The following is a 25,188-nucleotide window of genomic DNA, read 5'->3' on the forward strand; positions in this document are numbered from 1 at the left end:
TTTAAAAAAGTCAAGATTTATTTGTAGTTAGAAGCTACATCAGAAGATACAAAAAATATTGCATACAAGAAAGGAATCTGTTCAGGCAATTAACTGGAGACTGTGTTGTGGCAAGATATTTATTTGCTAACTGCTTCAGAAACAAACTGCTTTTCAGATCAACAATGTACTGTTGAGTCTCAGTATGATGTGATCTTTAGCATGGTGATAATCTCACATGTAGAACACAACTGGGGTAGGAATCAGAGTAATGGAGATGCACTAAATTACTGAAATGACAATTTTGTCCCAAAATTTGTAAGCAATTTTTCTAACTTTGCTGGAGTAGTATAGTTTCTAAATTGCAGCACGAAAAATAAAAATAAAATTGAGAAAACAGCATCTACTGAGGCAGAAGTGAGAGAGATAAGTTAAATGGACCCACTGACATTAGTGCATAAAACATCTACTCATAAAATGACACATTCAGGCAAGTTCAACATTTATCTTTAGCAAAAGCTCACTGCAACTGAGAAAGGCTCAAAATGCAATGAGTTATTCAAAGGGTATTGAAAAAAAAATTAAAACATTTACTTTAGCAAGACATCAGTTACCTCTATCTTCCTGCCTCATTTCATCTCTTGAACCATAGTCACTTCTCCGTTCATCTCTTCTATCAAAGCGGTCAAAGCCATCACTGTAGCGGTCACTATAACGATCACCACCACCTCTGAAATCATCACTCCGCTTGTCATCATAATTATCTCTTCTGAAGCCACTGCCAAACACACGCCGGGAGCCTAGAAAACAATTGAATCGGCTGAGATACTTTTCACTAATAAAAATATAGAACTTTTAGAAATGTACTTGCCTTGAGTTCTATTTCTTATTTGCCTACATCACAAGAAGCTTGACACCATCCAGAATAAAGCAGCTCATCTGATTGATATCCCATGCGCTATCTTCAACATTCACACACAGTGGAAGCAGCGTACATCATATATAATATGCACTGCAGTAACTCAAGGCTCGAGTTGGCATCTTCCAAACCTGCAATTTGATCTCCAAGTCACTCACTATCCTGACTTGGAAATATATCACCCTTCCTTCACTGTTTCTGGGTTATATCCTGGAACTCCCTGGCAGTGTACCCATAGTACATGGACTGCAGCTGTTTAAAGGATGTTCACCATTGCCTTCTCCAGAACAATTAGGGAGAGGAGCAAAAATACTGGCTGAGTCAGTGATGCCAACATCCCAAGAGCAAATAAAAACAATTCACTTATGAAAGCAAAAAACACCTTTATACTCACTAACATAACCAACACAATTTGTTAATTCACTGTCCTCAGTGAACCTTATTTATTTTTCATTAATCTCAGTAGAATATACATTTCTGCAGAATGCCTAATTTGCAGGAAAATTCTAAGCATTGATCACATTTACACAATCTGCTACACTTGTGGAATAAATAGCACCCAATATTTCAAAATATTGTATATTCCCTTATACTGTAAAAAGGATACTGTCCCAAGAAATGTTTAAAAAAAAGTTGAGATGTTAAGGGGTTAACAGTTACTGCTGAGTAATCAGTCGAGCAATTACAATGACATGCACCAAGCCAGATGGCATATCCAGATTCTCTTTAATCAATAGGAGTATTTTGTGAACAAGAGTATATTGATAAACAGTAGCAATCTCAACAATAGAGTGCTACACTCCTGCACTAAGTTAGCAATATATTACAACATTGGTCAGAATTTCCCCAGTATGTTAAAAACATCCACTGGCTAGAGTGTATTTTTCTTTTTAAAATCATAGGAGAATGGACTTCCGTCAAATCAGATATTTCTATGCAGTTCACACCATATGAGGACTGAAAATTAACCTTCCCACCTCCAGACAGCCAAACATTCACAGGATAGTAGAAAGCTTCTCTCTCATGCTCTAAGATACAAGACTAGCCTGAACAAAGACTCAGGGAATATTGTTTTGTTTATAAATATTCTTGGCGTAGAACCTTAAAGAACCCCAAAGGTGCATTCAAGCTCCCTGCTCGAATTATACCATTTCCTTTTGTTTGCGCGGATTTTTCAGATTCAAAAACGAAAAACAGATAGAAAGTCTAGCTAAAAATAAGACCTAAAATCTGTACTAGTCTCTCCCAAAACTCATTCAGAACTGCAAGGCCTGGCTCTGAAAGTTAAATGAAAGGCCAACCTCTTTCTCAATATAAAAAGAGCGAAAAAAAAACATCATCTGTGGCAAAACTTTTAAGACATTGTGACGGGAAGCATGGTTAACAGTGCTGACAGTACAACAAAACGGATTTCCGAAGTTAATACAAGTGACTTCAAGAAAAGATCATGCAACTTATGGGGATGCTGAAAGGGACTTTTGTGAACAAAAACTAAACACACATATCCAAATTATGAAAGGAAACTCTTGCCAATGTATCTACTGTAAATAGCCTATAGCTAAAAATTAATAAAATTAAATTCAAATGGGAGAAAAAAAAAAAATCACGTGGTCTGGTCTGTACCCACATTCATATTCCAATGGCCAGTGGGTTTTTAGAGCAGTGTAGATTGGAGTTGCATGTCAACACCATGCAGAATACCTGACACAGCAGAGTCAGTGGGATTTGCCTGGGAAATTGAGACTTCTGATGGACAATTCCCCTGCGCCCCCCCACCCCTCCCCCCCAAACAACCAAATCACCCGTCTGGAACCCTACCCATTGACACACACATTTCCTCAGTCACTGTCAAAAGGTCCTCTGGGACCTTGTAACTCCTGAAGTATGTGCCACCAAGTGTCATTAAGGAAAGGGACACATCTTGGCCTGCAGCACTACCCTCATGCTGAGTGGATTGGGTCCTAATTTCTTCTAATGGACACATTCAAAACAGGCCAGACTTGGAATCTTGGCCAGAAAAATTGATGACAGGTAGGTGGGCTGTTTTAAAGATAATTACCATTGAATGAATCTGTTCCAACAGTATAGCCATACTATTGCTTTCATAAGTTTTGAAAAGTACATATCGCAAACTGCACTTCGAAATCCAATACAGAGGAAACTCTATTATCCAAAAGGACACGGGCAGGAAGTATTTCGTTCAGTTAGTGGAATGCCGAATAACAGTTAGACACGCACTGGGACCTTGCGATCTTGCTCGGATGATCCGAAGTTTGGTTAATCGAATGCCAGATAAATCGAGGTTCCTCTGTAGAGAGCAACCTGTTTTTGAGTACTGCAATAAATTAGTAACTCAGACAAACCTTTCAATGCTTGGAAAAACTCAAAAGGTGAACAAAGGCAAGACTTGTACTGGTAATGATAGGGCTCAAAGCATCTTTCCTTTAAAATTTTCAAAAACACAGGTTGCAGCTTGCTTTGCTGCACTCCTGGGTCTTAATGTAATGCACTCAAGAGTGCTTGAAAAATGATTATTTATCAGCACTGACTATAATCAGTAAAGTTAGATCACATGGGATTCAGGGAGAGCTTGCCAATTGGATACAAAATTTGTTTGACAGTCGAAGAGAGAAGGTTGTTTGTCGGACTGGAGGCTTGTGACCAGCGGTGTTCTGCACGAATTAGGGCTGGGTCAACTGTTTCCCATTTATATAAACAATTTGGATGATAATTCAGAAAGCATGATTAGTAAGTTTGCAGATGGCACCAAAATTGATGGTATAGTAATGTGAAGAAGATTATTTCAGATGATGACGGGGGGGAAGGAAGTGTCCTGGGTGGGATGCAATGCAGAGGGTCAGTGTGGACTCAATGGTCTGAAGCTCCTGCCTCCATATTGTACGGATTTTAGGATTATACGAATTGGGGTTTAGTTTGGATAGATCAGAGGTGTTGCATTTTGGTAAGGTGAACAAAGGCAAGACTTGTACTGGTAATGATAGAGCTCTGATAGTGTTGTTGAACAGAGAAATCTGGAGATGAAGGTACATAGTTAGATAGCTAGTTCATTGAAAGTTGCATCACAGGTAGACTGTATGGTAAAGGTAGCATTTGGCATGCTTGCCTTCATTGTTCAGATAATTGAGAATGAAACATAGTGTTGCGATTGTACAGGACATTGGTGAGGCCACTTTTGGAGGACACATACAGTTCTGGTCACCCTGCTATAGAAACTGATATCATTAAAGCAGAGAGGGTGCAGAAAAGATTTACAAGGATGTTACCAGGACTGGACGGTTTGAGTTATAAGGACAGGCTGGGACTTTTTCCCCCTGGAGTGTAGGAGGTTGAGGGGTGACCTCTTAGAGGTTTTATAAAATCATAATGGGCATTGATACGGTAAATAGCAAGATCTTTTCCCTGAGATAGTTCAAAACTAGAGCGCATAATTTTAAAAATGGAGAGGAGAAAGATTTTAAAAAGGGACAATGTTTTCACACAGACTGCACCTGTGCATTGAAATGCCAGAGGAAGTGGTAGATGCAGGTACAGTTACAACATTCAAAAGACATTTAGATCGGCACATGAACAGGAAAGGTTTAGAGGGATAGTGGTCAAACGCAGGCAAATGGAACTAGTTCAGTTTGGAAAACTTAGTCAGCACGGACCAGTTGGACTGAAGGATCTGTTTCTGTGCTGTCTGACTATCTGGTTCATAAATAGGAAACCCATTTGCTTAAGGTAATACAAAAGCAAATAATAGGCATAGAGAAAAGTACAGCACAGAACAGGCCCTTTGGCCCACGATGTTGTGCTTAAACAAAATTAGCCAATTTACACAGATTGCTTAACATCAAAAAATTAAGTGCATTGCTTCTTTAGCACAGAACTGACAAAATGATGCAGTATTCTAGTCAGAAGGCATTGCTAGTTCCACTGCTGGAACTGACCACATGTAACTATACCTGACAAAGCATTTAACAGAAGAACCAACAATACAAAATTGAAAATTTGAGTCCTTTTCAAAGATATATATATATATATATAAAACAATAATTTACAATATAGAAACTTCTGCTGACATTCAACATTGTTAAGCAGAGTGGGATGCTGAGATTTTTCCTAAAGATTTTGACTAGCATTTCCAGTGATATTAATAAGCAATCAAAGTTAATTGGCACAATCCTAATTTAGACTGCTTGCACGTTTATGCTCAAATTAAATACCCTAAACAATGAAGGTGATTGCTTTTCAATATTTATTCATCACTGTGCATCCAGTGATTCACAAAGTACTGGGAAGGCAGGTGCTTCACTGGCTACGCTATAGCTGTTAAGCATTAGTGAACATACCTCTGTCATACCCACGATCCCTGAAACCATCATCCCTGTATCTGTCTCCATCTCGACGAAGACCATCCCGGTCACGGGACTCGTAACGGTCCCTAGTTCCTGCAAAACACCGTACCAGAAATGTTAAGCATTACAAGAAATCATACAACCAAAATAATGCACACCTTTAAAATGAAAAAAAAATCCTCCAAACTGTATGCGCTACATGCAACAACACACTTGTGTTAAACACACATTCGTGAAGTAGGTGATTGACAGTAGTAGTACTAATAAGGGTGAGCTTCACATTGAAAATGGGAAAACATTGCTAGCGCTGTGAGCAGCCGGGTCCTATTTTATATCATACATTTTTGAATAATTTTAAAATTTGTTTTAGCAGACTAACAGAAAACAAACCAAGGTACTTTATAAAATGAAGCATGCACCCAAGGGTGGCGAGGTGAGAAAGAGAAAAGGAGAGGATAATCTAACAGATTCTGAAATAAAGCCACAGAGATATTCTTTCAAGAGAATTGTTCAGAGGCAGTTCCAAAAAGCCAAACAACACAGTAATGATGATACTTTGAAAAGATGCAGAGAGCTAAACACTAAACACACACAAAAAGGCCAAAAGAAATGCAGATGCTGGAAATCAGAAACAAAAACAGAAATTACAAAATAAAAACAGTCGTGATGATGGTGGATATTGTTGCCAATCATAAAAGGTGCTGTTGAGAAATAAATAATTATCATTGAAGTCAGACTTGGCTTTGGCCAGGGTAGTCTCAACGGTGAAAGTAGGCCTGAAACTCAACTGGATGAAAGCAAACAATGGAAATGCTGAGTTTTAATATATTTACTGCTAGATTAGGAAGTGGCAGTGGTCTAGTGGTACCACTAGACTAATAATCCAGGCTAACGATCTGGGGACATGATTTCAAATCCACCATTTTAAATAGTGAAATTTCAATTTAACAGAAATATGGTATTAGAAGCTAGACTAATGGCAAACCCATTGTTGATTGTTATAAATACCCATCTCCTTCACCAATATCCTTCAGGGAAGGAGACCAGCCTATGACGACTCCAGATACACAATAAAGAGTGCCTTCTGAAATGGCCCAGTCATTCAGTTCCAGGGTAACAAATGCCAGCTGACACCCACATCCCATTCAAGGTCAAGGGTGCCTGAAGGAAAAGGACTATTAACTGTCACCTAAAATTGAGTCCAGAGTGGAAGTCAATCGCCCAGACATTAAAAGGATTTGTGCATCAGGAATTAATAAGTTTGCTATAAGTTTTCTCAAACTGTGAAGGAAAACGTACAGCAGCGTCACACACTTGCATCACTCATGTCACCTTCAGTTGATCCAGACTCAGCAGCATATTGTTTCAAATCCTCTTGATTACAAAAGACTTTTTCACAGTTGTAAGAAACCAACTGTAATCTTGACATTTTGTTCGAATGTTTCAGGGTTTTAGAAAGCATTTACACACAAAAGGCAGCAAAGTGGAGTTGATCAGATCAACCATAATCTCACCAAATGGCATAGCAGACTCAACGGACTGAATGACCTGCTTCTGTTCCTATATTGCTAGTATTTTCCTGATGGGTTTCTCAGAAGGAGCAGAAAAGACGTCCTCCCAGACCAAGCCATCACACATGTTGAAATTTAGCCAACACATACTTCAAGTTTGCAAACTCTGTACTGTTCTGACATTTTGAATGTTGAAATGTACATCACATTTTTCCTGCTACAGAGAATAGTACTCCCTTAGCAGGGCACTGGAACTTTATTCTCTACTTCCAACACATCTTTAGTTCTTAACTCTTCATTACCCTTTCACTAATGCCATGATACTCCACTCACCTAGCATCATTAAAGAAATGTTGCCAATTGTCCGTCTGAAATATCACTAACATATTTATGCAGATGCTTCAATCTAAGTTCTGTTGAGCACTGCCGTGACATAACTTTTTAAACAAGATGACACATGGTGAAAAACATTAAAAGCTTCGCAGAATTATACGGCAGCGATTTATTTTTCTGCTAATAATTCTCAACATCCAGCAGATTTTAAGTGACAGCAGAATCAAAAGGCTGAATTAATAACATTGCCAATTTGTTACCTTAGCTATACTTCATAATATTCTTTTATTTGGAAAAGGCTTTAAAATCCAAGAACATCATACACAAAGTTTGTGACTTGAAAGGACATCTATAAGCAGTAAATTAAAATTTTGATAACAATTAACTTCTGAAGTACAGTAAAGCCAAACTTCATCCAAGGGGGAGGGAAAGGTTATCCAGAACCAGAAGAGTATGCTATTTTTAGATTGGTTAGATTTTTGTTTTGTAAAATGTCTATATCCTTCAGCTATAGATCTTTTCCCCCATTGCCTTCTCACCTTCTTTGCAAACAGTATTTGCTGGTGCTGACAAAATAAAAAAGCACAAGTCAAGGTGAGTGATGTTAGAGGCTGCAAATGTATGAAAAGCTCCCAAGCCACAGTCAGGTAATGCTCCCTCACCTACACCCAGGTCCAAATCAGAATGTTTCTTTTGCACAAGTTTAATTTTCCACACTAGCCTTCAGTATACCTTTGGTGTGAAGCTGCATTGTGCATACGGGCTGACGCTTACCTGCAATTTCACTCACGACTCCACACAACAGGAGAGGGGGCGGGGTGATGGTGTCGAGATAGAGCGAGCTCGAGAGAGAAAGCAGAGCGAGCTCGAGAGAGAAAGCGAGTGAAAGAGGAGAAAAGGAAAGACGAGAGAGATCTAGCTCTTCTGATGCCCAACACTACAGGAGAAAGGACAGCACGCTAAACCATCGCCTTAACCTGTAAAGCCATTAAATAATCTTATGAACTCACTGTCCCCAAACGAATCTTCCATCCTTCTTAATGGATAATCATCGTTGCTGTTACTTGATGGCCTAGCTCTCCAATCAGACTCCATCTCCGCATCACGAATTCTGTCTCGATCTCCTCCCCTGCCTGATTCTCTTTCTGAGTTCAAGCGGAAATAGAAACCACGGTGTTAAAATCAAACATCAAAAATTTCTCAGAACTGTATTTGTATTTACAATCTACATTCAGTGGTCCAGTGAGCCATGAAGTACACACATTTCTAGATCAGTCCTTTGTTAACTGGCCAAGATCAAGGGGAAAGTATAATATTACATAGCTAAGTTAGTTATCGATAAGAGTATTTGATACAAGAATGTTCAAAACTTGAACAGTTTGGTTATATCCAAATAACTATTTCAAAAGACTATTTAACTTGAAATTTACACACTGATCTGCTTTGAAGAAATATTGGTGAAAATAGAAGTTATAATCTCAATACTAGCTCCAACAATTTCTCTCATTGAATAGGAAACATTTCAGAGGGTCAATTACCTATTAAATCAGAAACTATACCTTTTTCCTGGGCTTGATCAGCGATATCCACCCTTATTCTTCGATTTTGCAACATCTAAGAACAAAAACATCATAGATAGAAAAGTTTCAACGTGGGTGCTAAAAACATTTCGGACTACTGTAAAGATTATTAACTGAAATTCCCCACAAACATGAATACTGCCAATAATTTTGCAAAACCCAAGAGTTATTTTGTTGAACCACAATCAACCACGTCTTAAGTTTGAGTCATACAAAGTCTAAACATGAGGTAACAAGACTCTAAAAAAGTTAACCAAATGCTAAGACACAACGAGGTGCTGTCTCTTTTTTTCCCCATCTTACACAAGAGAAAATCTTCTTCAACCCCATGGCATCTAGAGAAAGTAATGAGTTTCACTTAGACATTTGGACTCAATGTACCAAATCTTTAAGACCCAGCAGATCGTGAGAATTAGTTTGAATTAATTCTGGTTAGAGCAACACAAGGAACTAGGAGCAAACAAGTAGTGAAGCTGGATGGGTAGGGAAGGGAATGGAAAGAAAAGAAAAGGTGATAACAAAATAACAGGAGGAACCGATTTATGAAAACCCTGCAATTCCGCACTTGCTCCCAGGCCTTGAAGCACATTAAAAGAGGAAGTATTGAGGACTGTAATCAAGAGCAACACAATACTATCAAGCAGCAACTAGGCATAAAACCACTCAAGATAGAACAGGAGACTGGAAATTTTGGGGAATGGTGCATTCTTTCAACATGCTAGATCAAGGAACACAAAGAGAAAAGCTTGTGAAAATGGAAGAAAACCTGCAGAATCCGGTTCATGTGAGAATGAGTTATGGAAGAGCTTGAGGATTTATGCTGAAGACATTGATAAACGCCATCTCAGGATTACACTGATTTTTTAAAAATTGATTTATTGGATGTAAGCATTGCTGACTGGTTCAGCATTTATTGCCCATCTTTAATTGTCCAGGGGCAATTAAAAGTCAACCTCTGGGTCTAGAGTCACATGGAGGAGAAAGTGAGGCTGCAGATACTGGAGATCACAGTTGAGCATGGGGTGCTGGAAAAGCGCAGCAGCTAAGGCAGTATCCAAGGAGCAGGGGAATCAACGTTTCGGGCAAGAGCCCTTCATCAGAAGGACTAGAGTCACATGTAGGCCAGACCAGGTAAGGTAGCAGATTTATTTCCGAAATAAAAAAGGGTATTAAGGAACCAGATGGCATGGTACATATGCAGCTTTGTCTCATTGTCTGCTGATTCTTCACCCTCAGCTATTTTTCTTGGCAACTTTTAAACAGTGGTAGTTTGACACTCCCTTCCACTTTCAGGTGAGGAAGCAAGTCCCAGGGCCACATCAACCTGAAAGGGGATTTAAACCCATGCTATTAGGGATATTCTGAACCACATCCAACTAGCTGTCCAACTAACTGAGCTAACTTGCTCCCACATCATTGGTTACATACACCAGTCAGTCAAAAAAAAAATGACTGAAACTGGCAGTCGAAACAAAGCTGAAGGTTTACAAATGACACCAAGATACAAAAACAGAAGAACTTTTATTGGCATGATCTATAAATCTATGACAAGCTGGAAAAAGACATTTGATACTGAACTTGGGCACAATGAGAGCACTGTGTGTTTCGGAATAGTCTCAACTCAAAAAACAGAAACAGAAAACATGGAAGGTAATTTCTGGAAAATTACAGTCAGAACTTGTTGATATCATTGTCCAGGTTTAGTAAAAACTATTGACCTTTAAAATACTACGAAGTGATATTTTAGCCTAGAGAATTACATATATAAATAGGCTGAATACATTTACTATACCTCTTCATTGAGACTCAAAGCATTCATGAGTGATTCCACATCGTCAAACTCGGCATAACCAAATCCCTTCAATCTGTCCTGATTGGTGGACTCTCTCGGCAAACGCACTGCACTGATCTTTGGGAAGCCAAAAATAAAAAGCAAAAAGTGATATGTCTCACGCATGACAAGTTACAGTTTACCCTGGACAAAATTTCTTTCAACAAATACCAAGTTTATTTCTTCCTCCCTTTTCCCTTGCTGCAATGGATTTGACAGGGTAAATGGAATACTCTGCTCATTTACTTACATTCATTCCATGGAAGAACTTTCTGATGGAGTCCTCAGACACATCATAAGGCAAATTGCCCAGAAAAGCGGTGTAGGGAGGCTGCTTTGGAATACGGTTCATATCAACATCTGGTGCTCGAGCAGCACGAGGTGCTGTTGGTAGCAATGCCCGGTTAATAGCAGGCTTATAAATATCCTCTTCAATTCCAGGCCAGGCAGTGGAAACTATCAAAATAAAATACAATGAAAACATTGATTAAACACATAGAAGGTTATTTTAAAAAATAAAAATGATGCCCTTTGAAGTGGCGTGAACACTGTAGATCTTATTTCTTTGATGTAAAGTGCATGCATGTGGTTATTAAACAAGAAAGGACCATAATATGCCATTAAAATTCACTGTGGTGAATAACCAGGTAGGCTCATTAAAGACAAAATGGATTTTTAACTACATTGAATTTTTAACTTGCAACCTTTACGGCCAGCAGCAGCAGCAGAGGAGTTTAAAGCCTAATCACAAAAGGTTGGCTTTCAAAAGCAAAGCCACAGCTCAGAGTGCAGACAGGCTGATCGTGGTAACCTTCACAAGGTGCCAATTTTTAAACACCTGATTTTGTTTTGTGAAAAGTGGGTGTTAAATGGCTGTATATTTCACATTGCATGCCTAGTACCAGAAGCTCTTATTAAAGATTAACTAACGGTTAATATTGACAAAGGAGTGCTCACTTCTTGTTTCAATATAGCTTTAAAGCACCATGAATGATAAAAAATTGACTTTACATGAATGACGAGTGATCCAGGCAATTTGCCAGTCATTCAGCCAAACTCTGTTCAGAGTAAAAGCACCTAATTCTTTGACCTGGTATGTTAAGCCCTTGGACACAGTTCAATTTTGGATTTTAAACATGTGCCCTCTTTAGGGTTACTTTTTCTTTACTGGTTGTTTTTCCCTTCTCCACCCTCCTTGCTTAAAGCCTGATACATCTCTGAATCTTCTTAGCTTTGACAGAAGTTTATTGATTTGAAAATGTTATCTATTTCTCTCTCCACAGGTGCTCTCAGACCAGATGAATATGTACTTTCTGTTAATTTCAAAAAAGTTCCATGTTGTGCCAAGTAGCAGAGAAGCCAGGCCAGTTTGATGCCACGTTTCACAGTATAAGTGAGTTTATATTAAAGTGTCAACAAAGCGACCAGGTAGCATCTATACTACCGGGTGCAACAAGAACAACAGTGGTGAGATTTAGCATTTCATATTGCATACTGTTCATTTATGTATTTTGTTTCAACAAACCAGCTGTTGATTCAGAATCTGAATATTGGCCAATAGAGCAATCAGCACAACTTTCAAGAATGGGGGAAGTCATGTGGCACAGAACTTTACAGTTTCCCATGTAAAAATCACAGGTCTCACATTAGTAACACTGCAGAAAAAATAGTTGGATAGAGATGAAGATCTGCTTACCAGAGTAGTTAGGAGATACTAAAGCAGAGAAATCATTTACTATTAAATATCACACTTACACTACATTATACAAACAAGTTGCCAAAAAAATGGGAACAGTATCCAAACATCAGCAATTTCAGCAGAGGGGAGGAAAAAAAAACAAGCAGCATCCTAGGCCCAACCATCTTCAGTTCCTTCAAGGACCTTCCTTCCATAAGGTCAAAAGTAAGGATATTCACTAATGATTGCAGCACACAGTTCTACTTGCAACCTCTCAGATACTGATGCAGTTTATATACTTGTATGCAGTAGTACCTGAACAACACAGGTTGGGCTCATAAAAGTGGTAAATGTGCCAGGAAATGACCATCTCCAACAAGACAGAGTCTAACCATCTTCCTTTGATGTTCAAAGACATTACCACTGCTGAATATCCCACCATCAATATCCTGGGAATTTATCACTTACTAGAAACCAAAAACTGGATCAGCCATGCAAACAGACTACATTAGCAAGCCTGAGGCTAGGAACTGTGCAGAGTAACTCCCCTCCTACTGCCCCAAAGCCTGTCTACTCTTTACATGGCAGGAGTGTGATGGAATAGTCCTCACTTGCTCAGATTAGCGCAGCCCCAACAATTAAACTCATCACCTTCCAGGTGAAAGCGAACTTTTTGATTCACACCTTATCCAACACAACACTGGCATAACATGCATCATTTACAAGATGCACAGGGTCTTCTCAACAGCACTTCCTAAACCTGTGACTTAACATGTAGGAGGACAGCAGAGACTTCATTATTTCCAAGTTCCCTTTCAAGTCTGACACCACCCTGACTTGAAACTATCTTGCTCATTCTTCACTGTCAGTGGGTCTAAACTCCACACCAACAACATTGTGCACGTACCTACACAGACGGTTATAAATGAGCAATAAATGCTCATCTTGCTAGTGATGCTCATATCCCATGAAAGAATAAAACTGTTGTTACATGCATTTTTCCACTCAACTGCTGAATGTCACATATTATAATAGTTAGAAATTAAATTTGGTGATCCTCTTACCTTCGCTGTCCAAGTCATCGGTCTCATCTGCCCAGCTGACAGGCTTTGAGGGAATGAAGAATTGGGTCGACCCTCCACCATCCTCTGCCAGAAAGTCAGTCAGGGTAAGAGTCTTTCCCTTTTTCTGCTTCTTCTTCCCTGTACATTAGGAGTTGCAATGGTTAATGTTTTAAAGAACTCAGTTGCAACATTAATGCACTATAAAGACTGCTTATTTGTCAAAACAGAGACTAATTTGATATTCTGATGGAACCTTCTCTCCCCATGTTGCACTGTTCCACTCCCCATACTGCTGATTAGCTGTATGCAAAAGACTATTCTTTAGTTCTAGGGCAAGGACAAAAATATAAACTCAATCCCAAAGGGCTGCTGCCTAGATTATTTACTAAACAGATACTTGCTTGAAAACTGTTTTCCTCTGGCAATTAGGTTACCTTATCAACCAGACAAGTATTGAGAGGACTGCAGTACCTCAAATTGAAATGAGAGAGAGAAAAAGGCACAAATAGGGTTACCTTCACAAACAGAACAGTAAATTTAAAAAGCCTCTTGACAAACCGTACTTAATTATGAAGCATGGTTAGAGAGACAAAGACAGACCTGTAGGATTACAGAATTGCAAGAAGGTTTAGAGTCAAGTATGAAAATGTCTATCACACTTGAACTACAGATGAAAGCCCTGCAGGGATAATAAACTAGTCATTTTTTAAACCTACAGGAATTTCCACAGCATATTCCAGAAATCAATTAATTTTTGAATGACCACAGTTTGTTACAGCAACGAGAGAGAGAGAGAGAGAGAGAGAGAGAGAGAGAGAGAGAGAGAGAGAGAGAGAGAGAGAGAGAGAGAGAGAGAGAGAGAGAGAGAGAGAGAGAGAGAGAGAGAATTATGATGCATAATGTCCCTCTCCATACAAAACAGTATTTTCTATAACTTAGTGTGAATTACATGAGACCCATGTAAAAACAATGCGTGCTTTACTCAGTGTTTTCAATGGCGTGCACTGCATACTCCTGATCCTAATTTTATACTTCCCAAAAATATATTTCATATCATTACTACCTCTTGCCAGGAGCTGATAAAAATTAGGAAAATCTTGTAAGTAACAATTTTGTCAAGGAAGAGAAGTTCACAGCCATAGAAAAATCCAGAAAAATGCACAAGTAAACAGAGATAAGAATTATTATGCCCTCTTTCCACTCATTGGACTGAAGAAATCAAGAATCACTCTTCCACCCACTACATCTTTGTTAGAAAAAACTTATTTGTTTCTGCATTAACCACAGGTTTAAAACAGGCTTCTTAAGTTCAAAGGCAAAAGATCCCAGTCAGAGAGATGAAGTGTAACCTGGGGATGGTATAAAAAGTGAACCCACAGCGGCCCTAGTTTCCCTCCTTGTTCATTTTCTACAAACAGATGCATGTTGTACAAGTACATTATTTTTCCCTCCTTCAATTCCAAACTTACCAGTAGACTAGTAGTAACTTGCTCAAGTGACATGTTGTAGTGACAAACGTGGCAGCACCAGGTTGACTCTGGGGCAGTTTTGGCTTCTTGACTAGAGGCTGTCACACGGAACACTCTTCCAAAACTACATTCCATAGCAGGAAGAGAGAAATTTCAAGGCAATGTTTCTGAAAACCCCTTTTAAAAAGTAATTTAATTATTCCCCAAGGTAAGCAAATTTCAGCCTATGCCTCCTGTGCAGTCTGTACACAATGGCCAACGTCCACCATAATTTAGAATGGATCAAATAAGGAGATAGAATTGAGCAATCAAGACTTTTGTTTAAAAATGGAAGGTAGGATCAGAAGAACAAACAACTATGCCCAAATTAGTTCTACCACAAAATCAGCCCAAGGTGCATATGTAGTGTTTATAGCTAGGGTGGATAGACAACACACCAAAAACTATTCTGACTAAAGACATCTTTGTCCTAAAATGCAATTCTGATAAAAATTAAATACTTTTAAAGAATAACGAGTTTAAAAATGACAAACCAATGCTACAACTTTTTAAAATTGAACTGATAGTGCAATTCATTTCCCTCCTCTCATGCTGTAGAACATTGCTTGCACTGATTAGATGCAAATTATTAAAAGAACTTCACAGTCAAAAGCTTAACGTTTGAGGCTCCAGGTGTATTTCTTTCTCAAGCTTTGATTTAAAAAAAGATTTCTCTGGTCAGTAACAGTAAAACACCAGTGCATATTTGCTTTACAGTGGTCACAAGCAACACCACTGAATTGCTGTTTAAGCAGCATGTTTTCCAAAACAAAAGCCAAAAAAGTGTTGCTACATGAGTGCAACTGCTAATCTTTTGAAATGTGTTTCACCAGAAGCTCAAGGTATTTCCTTCACAATATAGGCTTTGCATAAAGTATTGTCAAAATCTGAAGAACACTGCCCCAAAGAATTCATTTTCTAAAAGCAATTGGACATACTTGAAGAAAATGAAAATGCAGTGCGCTGGGAAAAATCTGGCAGGTGGAGCTAAATCAGACAGCTTGTTCAAAGAGCTGGAACAGACCTGAGCTAAAAGGCTGCCTTCAGTACTGCAAGATTCTAAAATTCTACTGCAGCCTGATAGGCCTTAAATCAGCCCTGCTAATGTTGGATTATTTGATTCAATATCCAGTTATACTTCTGTTGAATACCCTGGAATGTTGTGCCTTTCACACAAGACAATCTAAATATGTTAAAGGCTCACAAAGGTTATAGTACGGCAATATGGCTGTCAGTGCATTTTTAATTAAAGCACTCAAAAGATACATGTCCAAACTGCTCAGCTGAAGCAAATGAGACAGTGTGCGCTTGTGGAATCTCAACAAAACAAAGCAGATTTGGAAGCCTGTGAGAAACGTGTCAAGACACTGAGTTCTTCAAATGGTTTGAAACTAGCCACAAAATCTCTTTATTGCATTAGTAATTTATTTTCCTCTAACTTGTGCAACATAGCTTCAAGTTCCAATCATCAATAACTTGGGATTTTATTTAAAAGATCAAAATTTCTCCATAATGGTTAAACTAAGAAACAGCACTGGATCGTGATCTTTTGCTGTTGAATGAGGCATCATGAAGTGTGAAAGCAATCAGTACAGTGAGGATCTGACATGACGGTCCTGGGCCTACTGGATTATGAACACCAAGCAGCTAAAGGTGCAGTTGTTCTGCCCAAAATGTTCTTTAACTTTAGAAAACATGCTTGGCAGCAAGTATAATGTGTTGACTGACTGGGGTGTTTGAATTTTGGGAAAAACCAAAAAGATCACACAGTCGTGCTCGACTGGGGAGAGAAAACTCATTCAGCTTTCCATCAGCAAGGAAATACAGAGAGCTTGGATGAAATCTTAGTGTTCATTAACTGTCATGCGTTATGTTCGATGCCTATTCTGAAGCACTGTTTTCCTGAGTTGGGAGGACCATGATTCCACCTTCATTTAAGTTACTTACTTGGTGAATTAAACTCATTCTATTTTAAAAGCTGCATTGTATGCAGAACTCACAAACTGCAGCCTTTGGTCGATGAATATCATTTCATGTTATTTGAAATGCTCAGTACAAAATTAATACTATCTTACTTGCCTGCGATGTCTGAGAGTACACACAATATTTTTACAATTACTTTAATGGCACAGATGTTCATATTCATACATATTGATCTATATAACACGTGAACTTTAATTATGTTCTGAATGTTACCTTGCTTTATTGCAGGATTTGTTTTTGCTGGGGTCACATTGGAAAATAGCTTGGGAACCACTAAGCTCCACTGTGATACATTATATATTAGAGCTATCTTTTATTAATGCATCACCTGTCAATTGATATTACTGCAGTGTAGAGAAGATGATGTTACAGATATTCAGCATTACAACTTTATTGACTGCCTTCTGATTTTGGAGGTGCTCCTGCAGAAGTGGCTACCCTGACAGTTCCCCAATTTTATACTACCCTCATACTCTTCTGTTGCTTGAAACTATCGAAATCCAATGTTAATAAGCACAATCTCAAGATTTCTACTGAGTACTCATGACTTAAAATGGTCTGCTACAATCAGAAATGCATGATAAAAGACTGCTGAAAAATGTTATTTGTTGGAAAATCAAAATTCACAAAGTTGAGACTCGATTTGTGTTAACATTTTTCCAAATATAAAATATACACAATTCTATGTGTAACATGATCCTAATTGTGAAAGCAGATCAGGAAAAACACACACATCTATTGGAAATCAGAAATAAAACTCATTTTCAATTTTGAATCTTGCAGCACAAGGCCATCGATCCCTCTGCCAAAATATCCTTATGAAAAAAAAATTTATGCTAGGAATAAATTTAACTAACTGTAGTTTAGTTTGCTAAACATACACAAGGCTGTCTAAAACAGTTTATAACAATTAATAGCCATTGATACATAGAGGTCAAACGTTTCAATTTGTTGTAGGAATGCAGAATTTCAGTGTAGCATCAGTGCACCAGAATCAGAATCATCTGGATTCAATAGTCTCTACACAATGACTTACCCTAATTTTCATCAATTCCCTCTAAGATGCAAGTTTTTAAAAGAAAAAATGCAATTCTACGGATTTTTGCTGCATCAAATATAATCATAAAATATACACAAACATGTTATACCAACTCACTTCATGAATAAATTACAAAACCGCATCTACTTCAGCCATAGAGGACATTTTCTGATGTGTTTTATAGACCATATTGTATAACTTTCAAAGAAAGCATTTTTAAAAAAAAGACAATGCAACACACGATAGAGATAGCATCTTTCCCCAACACACTCTCAAATTAACAGATTAAATAACGATCAGTTCTGCCTATGGCATTTTGTTCAGCATCGTTGATTTTTAAAAAAAAAGTTGCTCAGAAATGCTTAAAATAAACACAGTAAGGCCCCAGGTATTTTGCATGCTTTTGACACTTACCATATGAAGATTATATTTTTGGTGGAATTGAAGATATTCACAACTAATTTAAGTATGCAAAAAACATTTTTAAGAATAAAACTCAGAAAATATACAACAGGTTAACTTTTAGCAATGACGTGCATTAATACATTACCTTTAATGTACAAAAAGCTGCTCAGACTTCACAGATACGTAACCAGACACAAATAATGTCTAGTCATAGGAGTTGACAAAAGTCTAGATCAGTTTCAAGGAGTTGTCTTAAAAGGAGGAGCGAGAGATGGATGTTATTTTAAAGAATGGGGCTTACTGATACCTGAAGACATGACCACAAAAACTGAGTAATAGAGGTGCGTGGGAGAGGTGGTTGTTGGGTGCAGGCAACTACATAAATAGGGAAGGGACAGGCCATATGGGACTTTAAACAAAGAAAAAAAATTAAATTTAAAGCTGTTGGTGGGGTAACAGCATATTTAGATCAAAGACAATGGTGATGACGGAGCAAGACTTGAACAGCAGAATTTGGGGTGAGCTAAAGTTTACAGTAGATGAATGTTAATGGCCAGCCAGGTGAGTACTGGAACAATGGAGTATGGATGTGAAAATGCTTGGATGAGGTTTTCAGCAAATGAAATGATGCAGGGGCAGAGATTAACAACAACATGGAACTAGAGTTGACAGTCTTTGTGGTGAAGGGGATATAGGATTGAAAACTTTGTTACCATTTTTGACCTTGAACTATGTTATTCAGACAGACAATAACCAGAGAGGAAGATGATATTGATGTTTAAGACGACAATGGAAATGTAGGTATGCCAGTGCTTAGAGGATCAAGTATGGCTCGCCCAATAGAATGGACAACCATATTGAAAAATTCACAATGATCATGGTCACAGAGACATCAAGTGACTTCGGTTACAGACTTTACCATGCTTTAGCAGAATGGAATATCTAAGAGATATTACGCTACAAATCCACTCTATTATGTTAGTCCATTGTGCACTAAATATAAAAGGTTGAGTAAAAGAAATGACAAAAGAATGAGTATGCTCTCTGGTGCACTGCTGTGGAAATTCCTATTGTTGAACTAAAAGTTGACTTAAATCCAGTCAAATTTCAGAAACATGAATCCATGGAGCAAAACTGATAATGGACTGTATAAAACAAGGCTTACTATCATTTTGTCTGTGGAGGACAATGGAAAGATTTTGCTGGAGGTCTCATTTAAGCATAATCTCGTTATTACATAAAAGTGTAATCTATTGAACTGTCACAATAATATAAACTGTTACCAAGAGATAGAACAAACATCAGTGTTTTATACCTACCACTAATTACAAGCATTCTTGGAAAAATACATTGCATAGAACTCCCTGATCCGATGTCACTGAGTTCCTATTCCATTCATCTGATAAATGGGCAGTATTCACTCATATCAATGTGGCAGAGCCTTTGAGAGATAACAGTGGAGAACTACATATGTCTACAACTAGATTAGATCCAACAGTTTTCACTTATAAAGCCAAACCAACAGGAGGTAACTGATAGGCTATTAATACAGTATTTTGGATTCCCAGAAGTAGGACTTGCTTCCTCATTTAATTTTTTAGGTGAGCATTTACATGACGGCAGATTAAATACCAATCTAAGAGTCTCAAATGTTATGAAGTACAAAATTCTTCAATATTCAAAATGGGCTTCTACGTGCTAGAATTCCAAAGAGATGACAGTTTAGAAGGTCAGAATTTGGGAACATAACTGTTCTGAACAGAGATCAATAGAATAAATTCTGTGTACACCACTGGAACTTCGTCTGTAGCATTCTGAGAAATCAATATCACTCGCCCATATACATCCAGGAATGAAGTGCAAGTGAAATGTCAGTGTTGTGTCCTAGGAATTACATCATTAGTTTAGAATTCTAACAAGAATTACAGCACAAAAACAGGCCAATCGTCCTAACCAGTCGTCATCCACATTTTTGTTCCACACAAACAATTCCATAAATGACATTTATCTATTGTTAGCATACTAACTCTTCAACTCCTTTTCCTTCACCTACCTATTCAATTCATCTCGAAATTTTGACAGTTATGGTGTTACCACAATTCTTGGAAGCGAACAACAGTCTCTCAACTTTCTGTCTTCATTCTGACTCTTAAATTAACCTTGCATTTCCAACCCTTATTCTTGACTCAAGGACTGAAAATTTATTGCTGCTTTCTCTCATAATTGTAAACACTTAATTATATTACCTATTAACTGTAGTTGTGCAGACATTTTCATGAGTGGTGTGTCTGGAAAATGACCACGGGAATACATGTGAATATTAAAAATTTGAGACTTCCGTATGTTTGACCAGCAATACTTACAAAATGCCCATTGTAAATGCACCTGATAGTTTTAATTTTGAACCTAGGTGGTGTTATAAGTCAAAAGTAGTGTTTAAGAATAAACCATGGCTGCTTCTTTAGACGCACTTACCAACCTGCAAGTATGTTTGTAAGACAGGATATCATCCCAAGCTGCTTCACAGGAGCAAAATCAGACAAAATTTAACACCAAGCAGAAGGAGGAGATATTAGGATAGGCCTAAAAGGTGGATAGACTTTCGCAAGTTTCTTAAATGAAGAAAAGGGTACAGGCAAAGAACTTTAAGGAGGGAACCTCTAAGCTTAGGTTGGTGAAGGCATGTACATCAACAGTAGTATAAGGATGCACAAGAGATGAGTTAGTGGAAGGCAAAGTTCTTCAAGGGAAATATATTAAGAAGCAGTCACAGCAATAGATGTGGGTTAAGAGTAGAACAATGAATTGGGTCGGGGTGGGGTGGTTGCAATGTGATTCAACTGTGAAGGAGTGAATATTTTGGCAGAGGCTGAAGGTAATACCTTTGGTCTACTAAAGTGGAGGAAACTAAAATATATAGAACAAGCAATCGAATACAATGGAGAAGTTGAGACAGACACAGAATCCCGAAAGTGTGGAACCAGGCCCTTCAGCCCAACAAGTCCACACTGACTCTCCGAAGAATAGTCCACCCAGACCCAATCCCCTACTGCTCTACGTTTACCCCAGACTAATACACTTAACCAACGTATCCCTGAACACGATGGGCAATTTACCTAACCTGCACACCTTTGGATGGTGAGAGGAAACCAGAGCACCTGGAGGAAACCCACGCAGACACAGGGAGGACGCATAAACTCCACACATACAGTTGCCCGAGGCAGAAATCGAACCCAGGTCCCTGGTGCTGAGAGGCAACAGTGCTAACCACTGAGCCACCCCGGTCTCACAAACTTGATTGAGGGTTTTTGAAGTAACAAAGAGGATTGATGAGAGCAGAGCAGTGGATATGATCTATATGGACTTCAATGTGACAAGGTTCCTCATGGTAGGCTGGTTAGCAAGGTTATATATACACAAAATACACAGTGAACTCGCTCAAAGGTAGAAGACCTATGGTGGTGGTGGAGGCCTGCTTTTCAGACTGGAGGCCTGTGACCAGTGGTGTGCAACAAAGATCAATGCGGGGTACACTGCTTTTTGTCATTTATATAAACGACTTGGATATGAACATAGGAGCTATAGTTAGTAAGTTTGCAGATGACATTAAAATTGGAGGCGTAGTGGACAGTGAATAAGATTACCCTTACAGCACCATGGGATCTTGATCAGATGGGTCAATGGACTGAGGAGTGGTAGAAGAAGTATAATTTAGATAAATGTGACATGCTGCATTTTGAAAAGGCAAAGTAGGGCAGGACTTATACACTTAATGGTAAGGTCCTGGGAAGTGTTGCTAAACAATAGAGAACTTTGGAGTGCAGTTCATAGTTCCTTGAAAGCAGAGTTGCAGGCAGATAGGATAGCGAAGGCAGAATTTGGTGCCTTTATTGGTCAGTGCACTGAGTACAGGAGTTGGGAGGTCATGTTGTGGCTTTACAGGATATTGGTGAGGCCACTTTGGAGTATTGCGTGCAATTGTGGTCTCCCTCCTATAAGAAAGATGTTGTGAAACTTGAAAGGATTCAGAAAAGATTTACGAGGATGTTGCCAGAGTTAGAGGGTTTGAGCCATAGGGAGAGGTTGAATAGGAGGGTGAGACTATTTTCCCTGGCGTGTTGGAGGCTGAGGGGGGGGGGGGGGTTTAATAGAGGTTTATAAAATCATGAGAGACAGAGTAAACGGACAAGATATTTTCCCCGGGGTAAAATAGCACAAAACTAGAGGGCATAGGTTGAAGGTGAGGTGGAAAGATTTAAAAGAGATGCAAGGGCAACTTTTTCCATGCAGAGGGTGGTGAGTGTATGGATTGAGCTGCCAGAGTAAGTGGTGAAGGCTGGTACAGCTACAACATTTGAAAGGCATCTGGGAATGGGTACGTGAATCAGAAGGCTTGCGAGGAATTTGGGACAAATGCTGGCAAACTGGACTAGATTTACACAGGATGTTTGGTCAGATTGGACAAGTTGGACCGAAGGGTCTATTTACATGCTGTATATCTCTCTCACTCTAAGTGTGAAACCTGACATTACACCTTCAATGATGTTGCTGAGGGGCAGCACGTAGCTTTTGAAATAGGTGGTGGCCATGGACATAAGCTTAGGAGACGCCAAAGCTAACAGCGAGGTAGCAGGAAACAAAAGCAACACAGAAGCTTCTCTGGCTACAACTGAATGGCTAAGAAGAACAATGGCAACAAGAGTAGTGCATTCAATTCCATTAGTTCACACTGCCAGATAGACAATGGTTAGTTTGAATCAGAACCCCATCTACCCTCCTTGTTTCTGTGATTCTTAACACCTTACCTAACAAAAATATATCAATTGTAGCATTGCTGTTTTCCAATTTAGATTTTCACTACCTTTTTTGTGAAGAATGCTTTCAGACTTCACTCCTGGAGAACCTAGTCCTTGTTTTGGACTCTCCCACAAGAGACAATAGTTTCTTTCTATCCACCTGATAAAGTCACTAATTATAACACATTATTTAGATCATCTTTTAATCTTCTGTAAATCTTGGCCTTATAATTTAAATAATTTTAGTCCCAACACCATTCAGGTTTGAATACATACCCATTTTCTCTACTCCCTTGTCTAATTCCTCTCCAAGCCTATCAAATACAGCAAAGATGTTTGTGAAAGATGAGGAAGAACAGTCAGCAAAGTCACAGGATGCCTTTGGTTAAAGGCATCCTGTGATCTGACATGAGGCGTGATAATGGCAGATTTGAAGGAAATGGCAGATTTGAAGGAAAAAGGAGTAGTGCACAAACAGAGAAAACCCTTTACAAGAAAAGTTGGGGTGTAAATAGTTTAGGAGCAATAGGGTCCAGAGAGTAAGAGCTGGATCTTTAACCCTCCTCTACCATTTAATTAGATGATAGCAGATTTGTACACCCAACTCCCAGCCTTTGGTGACTGCGTAAAGTTTGCATGTTCTCCCCGTGTCTGTGTTGGTTTCCCCCTACAATCCAAAGACGTGCGGGTTAGGTAGATTGGCCAAGCCTGTAGTTTTCAGGGCAGGGTAGCTAGGTGGATTAGCCATGGTAAATGTGGGGTTACAAGATATGGTGGTCTTTGAATGGTTAGTGCAGTCTCGATGGGCCGAATGGCCTCCTTCCACACTGTAGGGGTTCTATGAATATTTAAAAATAAATTAATTCGAATTTTGAAAGCACCACATATCCCATCTTTCAAAGTTGCTCTGGGAAAAGAATTCCAGTTGTGGACGAGAGAAAAATCTGATTCCCCAAATGGCCTAGTTCTAATTTTAAGATGACCATATCGCTTCATCCTCGATCCCCAGAAGGAATCATTTCTCTGTACCTATTTTACTGAATCCTTTTAACACCTTAAATATCTTAAACTACCCCTCAAGGAATTACAAGTCACCTTACTCTCCTGATCTAACCCTTTAAACTTGCTTCAATTCTTTGCCACTTAAATTTAGGAGTGAAAATGGGGGTGGCAGAGCATGCCAGGAGAATGACAGCTAAAGGGAGAGAGCACAAGGATTTTTCTACTGGAAATGGGATAACATAGCTGGAGAGGAGACATATTTGAGCAGATCAGTAGTTGCGGAAGCATCCTGGCAAACAGGAGACCAAATTAGTCTTGATTTGATTGGAGGTAATGGGAACAGACTCCGTACGTAAGATGGTGGCTCCGAATCTGGGCAGGAAAGCTGATCGGGAAGTCAGTCGGAACCGACAGGTTTGCAAACCAAACAGTGTGATTCAAGTTTCGGCCTCCACAGAATTTAGAATGTGCAGATACCATTTTCGCGAAATGGGTGATTACAAATGATGCCGCAAGGACCCGCAGAAGTTCCAACACGCGTACGCAGCGTGACAGTTAGGACCACAGGGTAAAATACCGGTCCAAAGGGGGTGGCAGCATTTTTTGAGAAGCTGAAGTTGATTGCATATGGCCTGACCCGTCCGGTGCGCGCATGCGCACCGCGCCTGGAGCCGCCAAGTTGCAGCAGAGGCCGAAGCCCCGAGTTACCGCTCGCTCATTCGCACACGTACCGCAACCCATAAGGCAGCCGTTCGCCTCGCTTTTATTTGTCCTCGCCACGCCGCAGGCCTCCCAACCGCCCAACACGACATCCCTTCACCCCGCTTTCCAAAGCAAACGAATGGAGGGGGATGGGGGGGTGAAGCCACAAGTTGAACGCATTTCGTCCCTTTTTCTTGGCCCCGCGCGACACCCGCAGCTACTCACCTGAAGACGCCATATTGGAGAATGACCACTGACAGAACCCGGATGTCGGCGTCACGTGATGCCTAAACTTCTTGGCAGTTGGAAGGTAAATCTTGTGGTTCGCGATTGTTTCGTTTAAATAAAGCGCAGGCGGTCATTTTTTTTATTGTTTTTTTTGAAAACATGCTGCAAAATGACCGTTTAATATAAGAACACTTTAGAATCTGAAAAGAATAGAAGCACACTGAGTTGTTTGTGGATAAACAAAAATCTCGTCAGCATTTCCAGGTTTTTAA

General features: G+C 39.1%; 1 protein-coding gene across 7 annotated transcripts in view; it reads right to left on the minus strand.

Moving 5' to 3' along the window:
• eif4ba (eukaryotic translation initiation factor 4Ba) overlaps positions 1–24,948 on the minus strand; it is a 39,016-nt gene extending 14,068 nt beyond the window's left edge. For 5 of the 7 annotated variants that reach the window (XM_043681818.2, XM_043681815.2, XM_087985542.1 and 2 more), the window contains exons 1-8: positions 19,508–19,559; positions 13,254–13,391; positions 10,762–10,967; positions 10,473–10,589; positions 8,660–8,714; positions 8,111–8,245; positions 5,251–5,349; positions 594–779 (exon numbers count right to left, since the gene is read on the minus strand). In XM_043681818.2, the coding sequence (XP_043537753.2) occupies positions 594–779; positions 5,251–5,349; positions 8,111–8,245; positions 8,660–8,714; positions 10,473–10,589; positions 10,762–10,967; positions 13,254–13,391; positions 19,508–19,544 (973 nt within the window). In that variant the 5' untranslated portion in view covers positions 19,545–19,559. Of the gene's footprint in view, positions 1–593; positions 780–5,250; positions 5,350–8,110; positions 8,246–8,659; positions 8,715–10,472; positions 10,590–10,761; positions 10,968–13,253; positions 13,392–14,722; positions 14,845–19,507; positions 19,560–24,913 lie in introns of those variants that run through there. The other 2 variants (XM_043681814.2, XM_087985545.1) reach the window with 2 other exon arrangements.
• Positions 24,949–25,188: the final 240 nt, after the last annotated feature.

Source organism: Chiloscyllium plagiosum, unplaced genomic scaffold (assembly GCF_037043375.1).
Source record: "Chiloscyllium plagiosum isolate Xiang-an unplaced genomic scaffold, Cpla_swu_hap1 HiC_scaffold_53X, whole genome shotgun sequence".
Classification (NCBI taxonomy): domain Eukaryota; kingdom Metazoa; phylum Chordata; class Chondrichthyes; order Orectolobiformes; family Hemiscylliidae; genus Chiloscyllium; species Chiloscyllium plagiosum.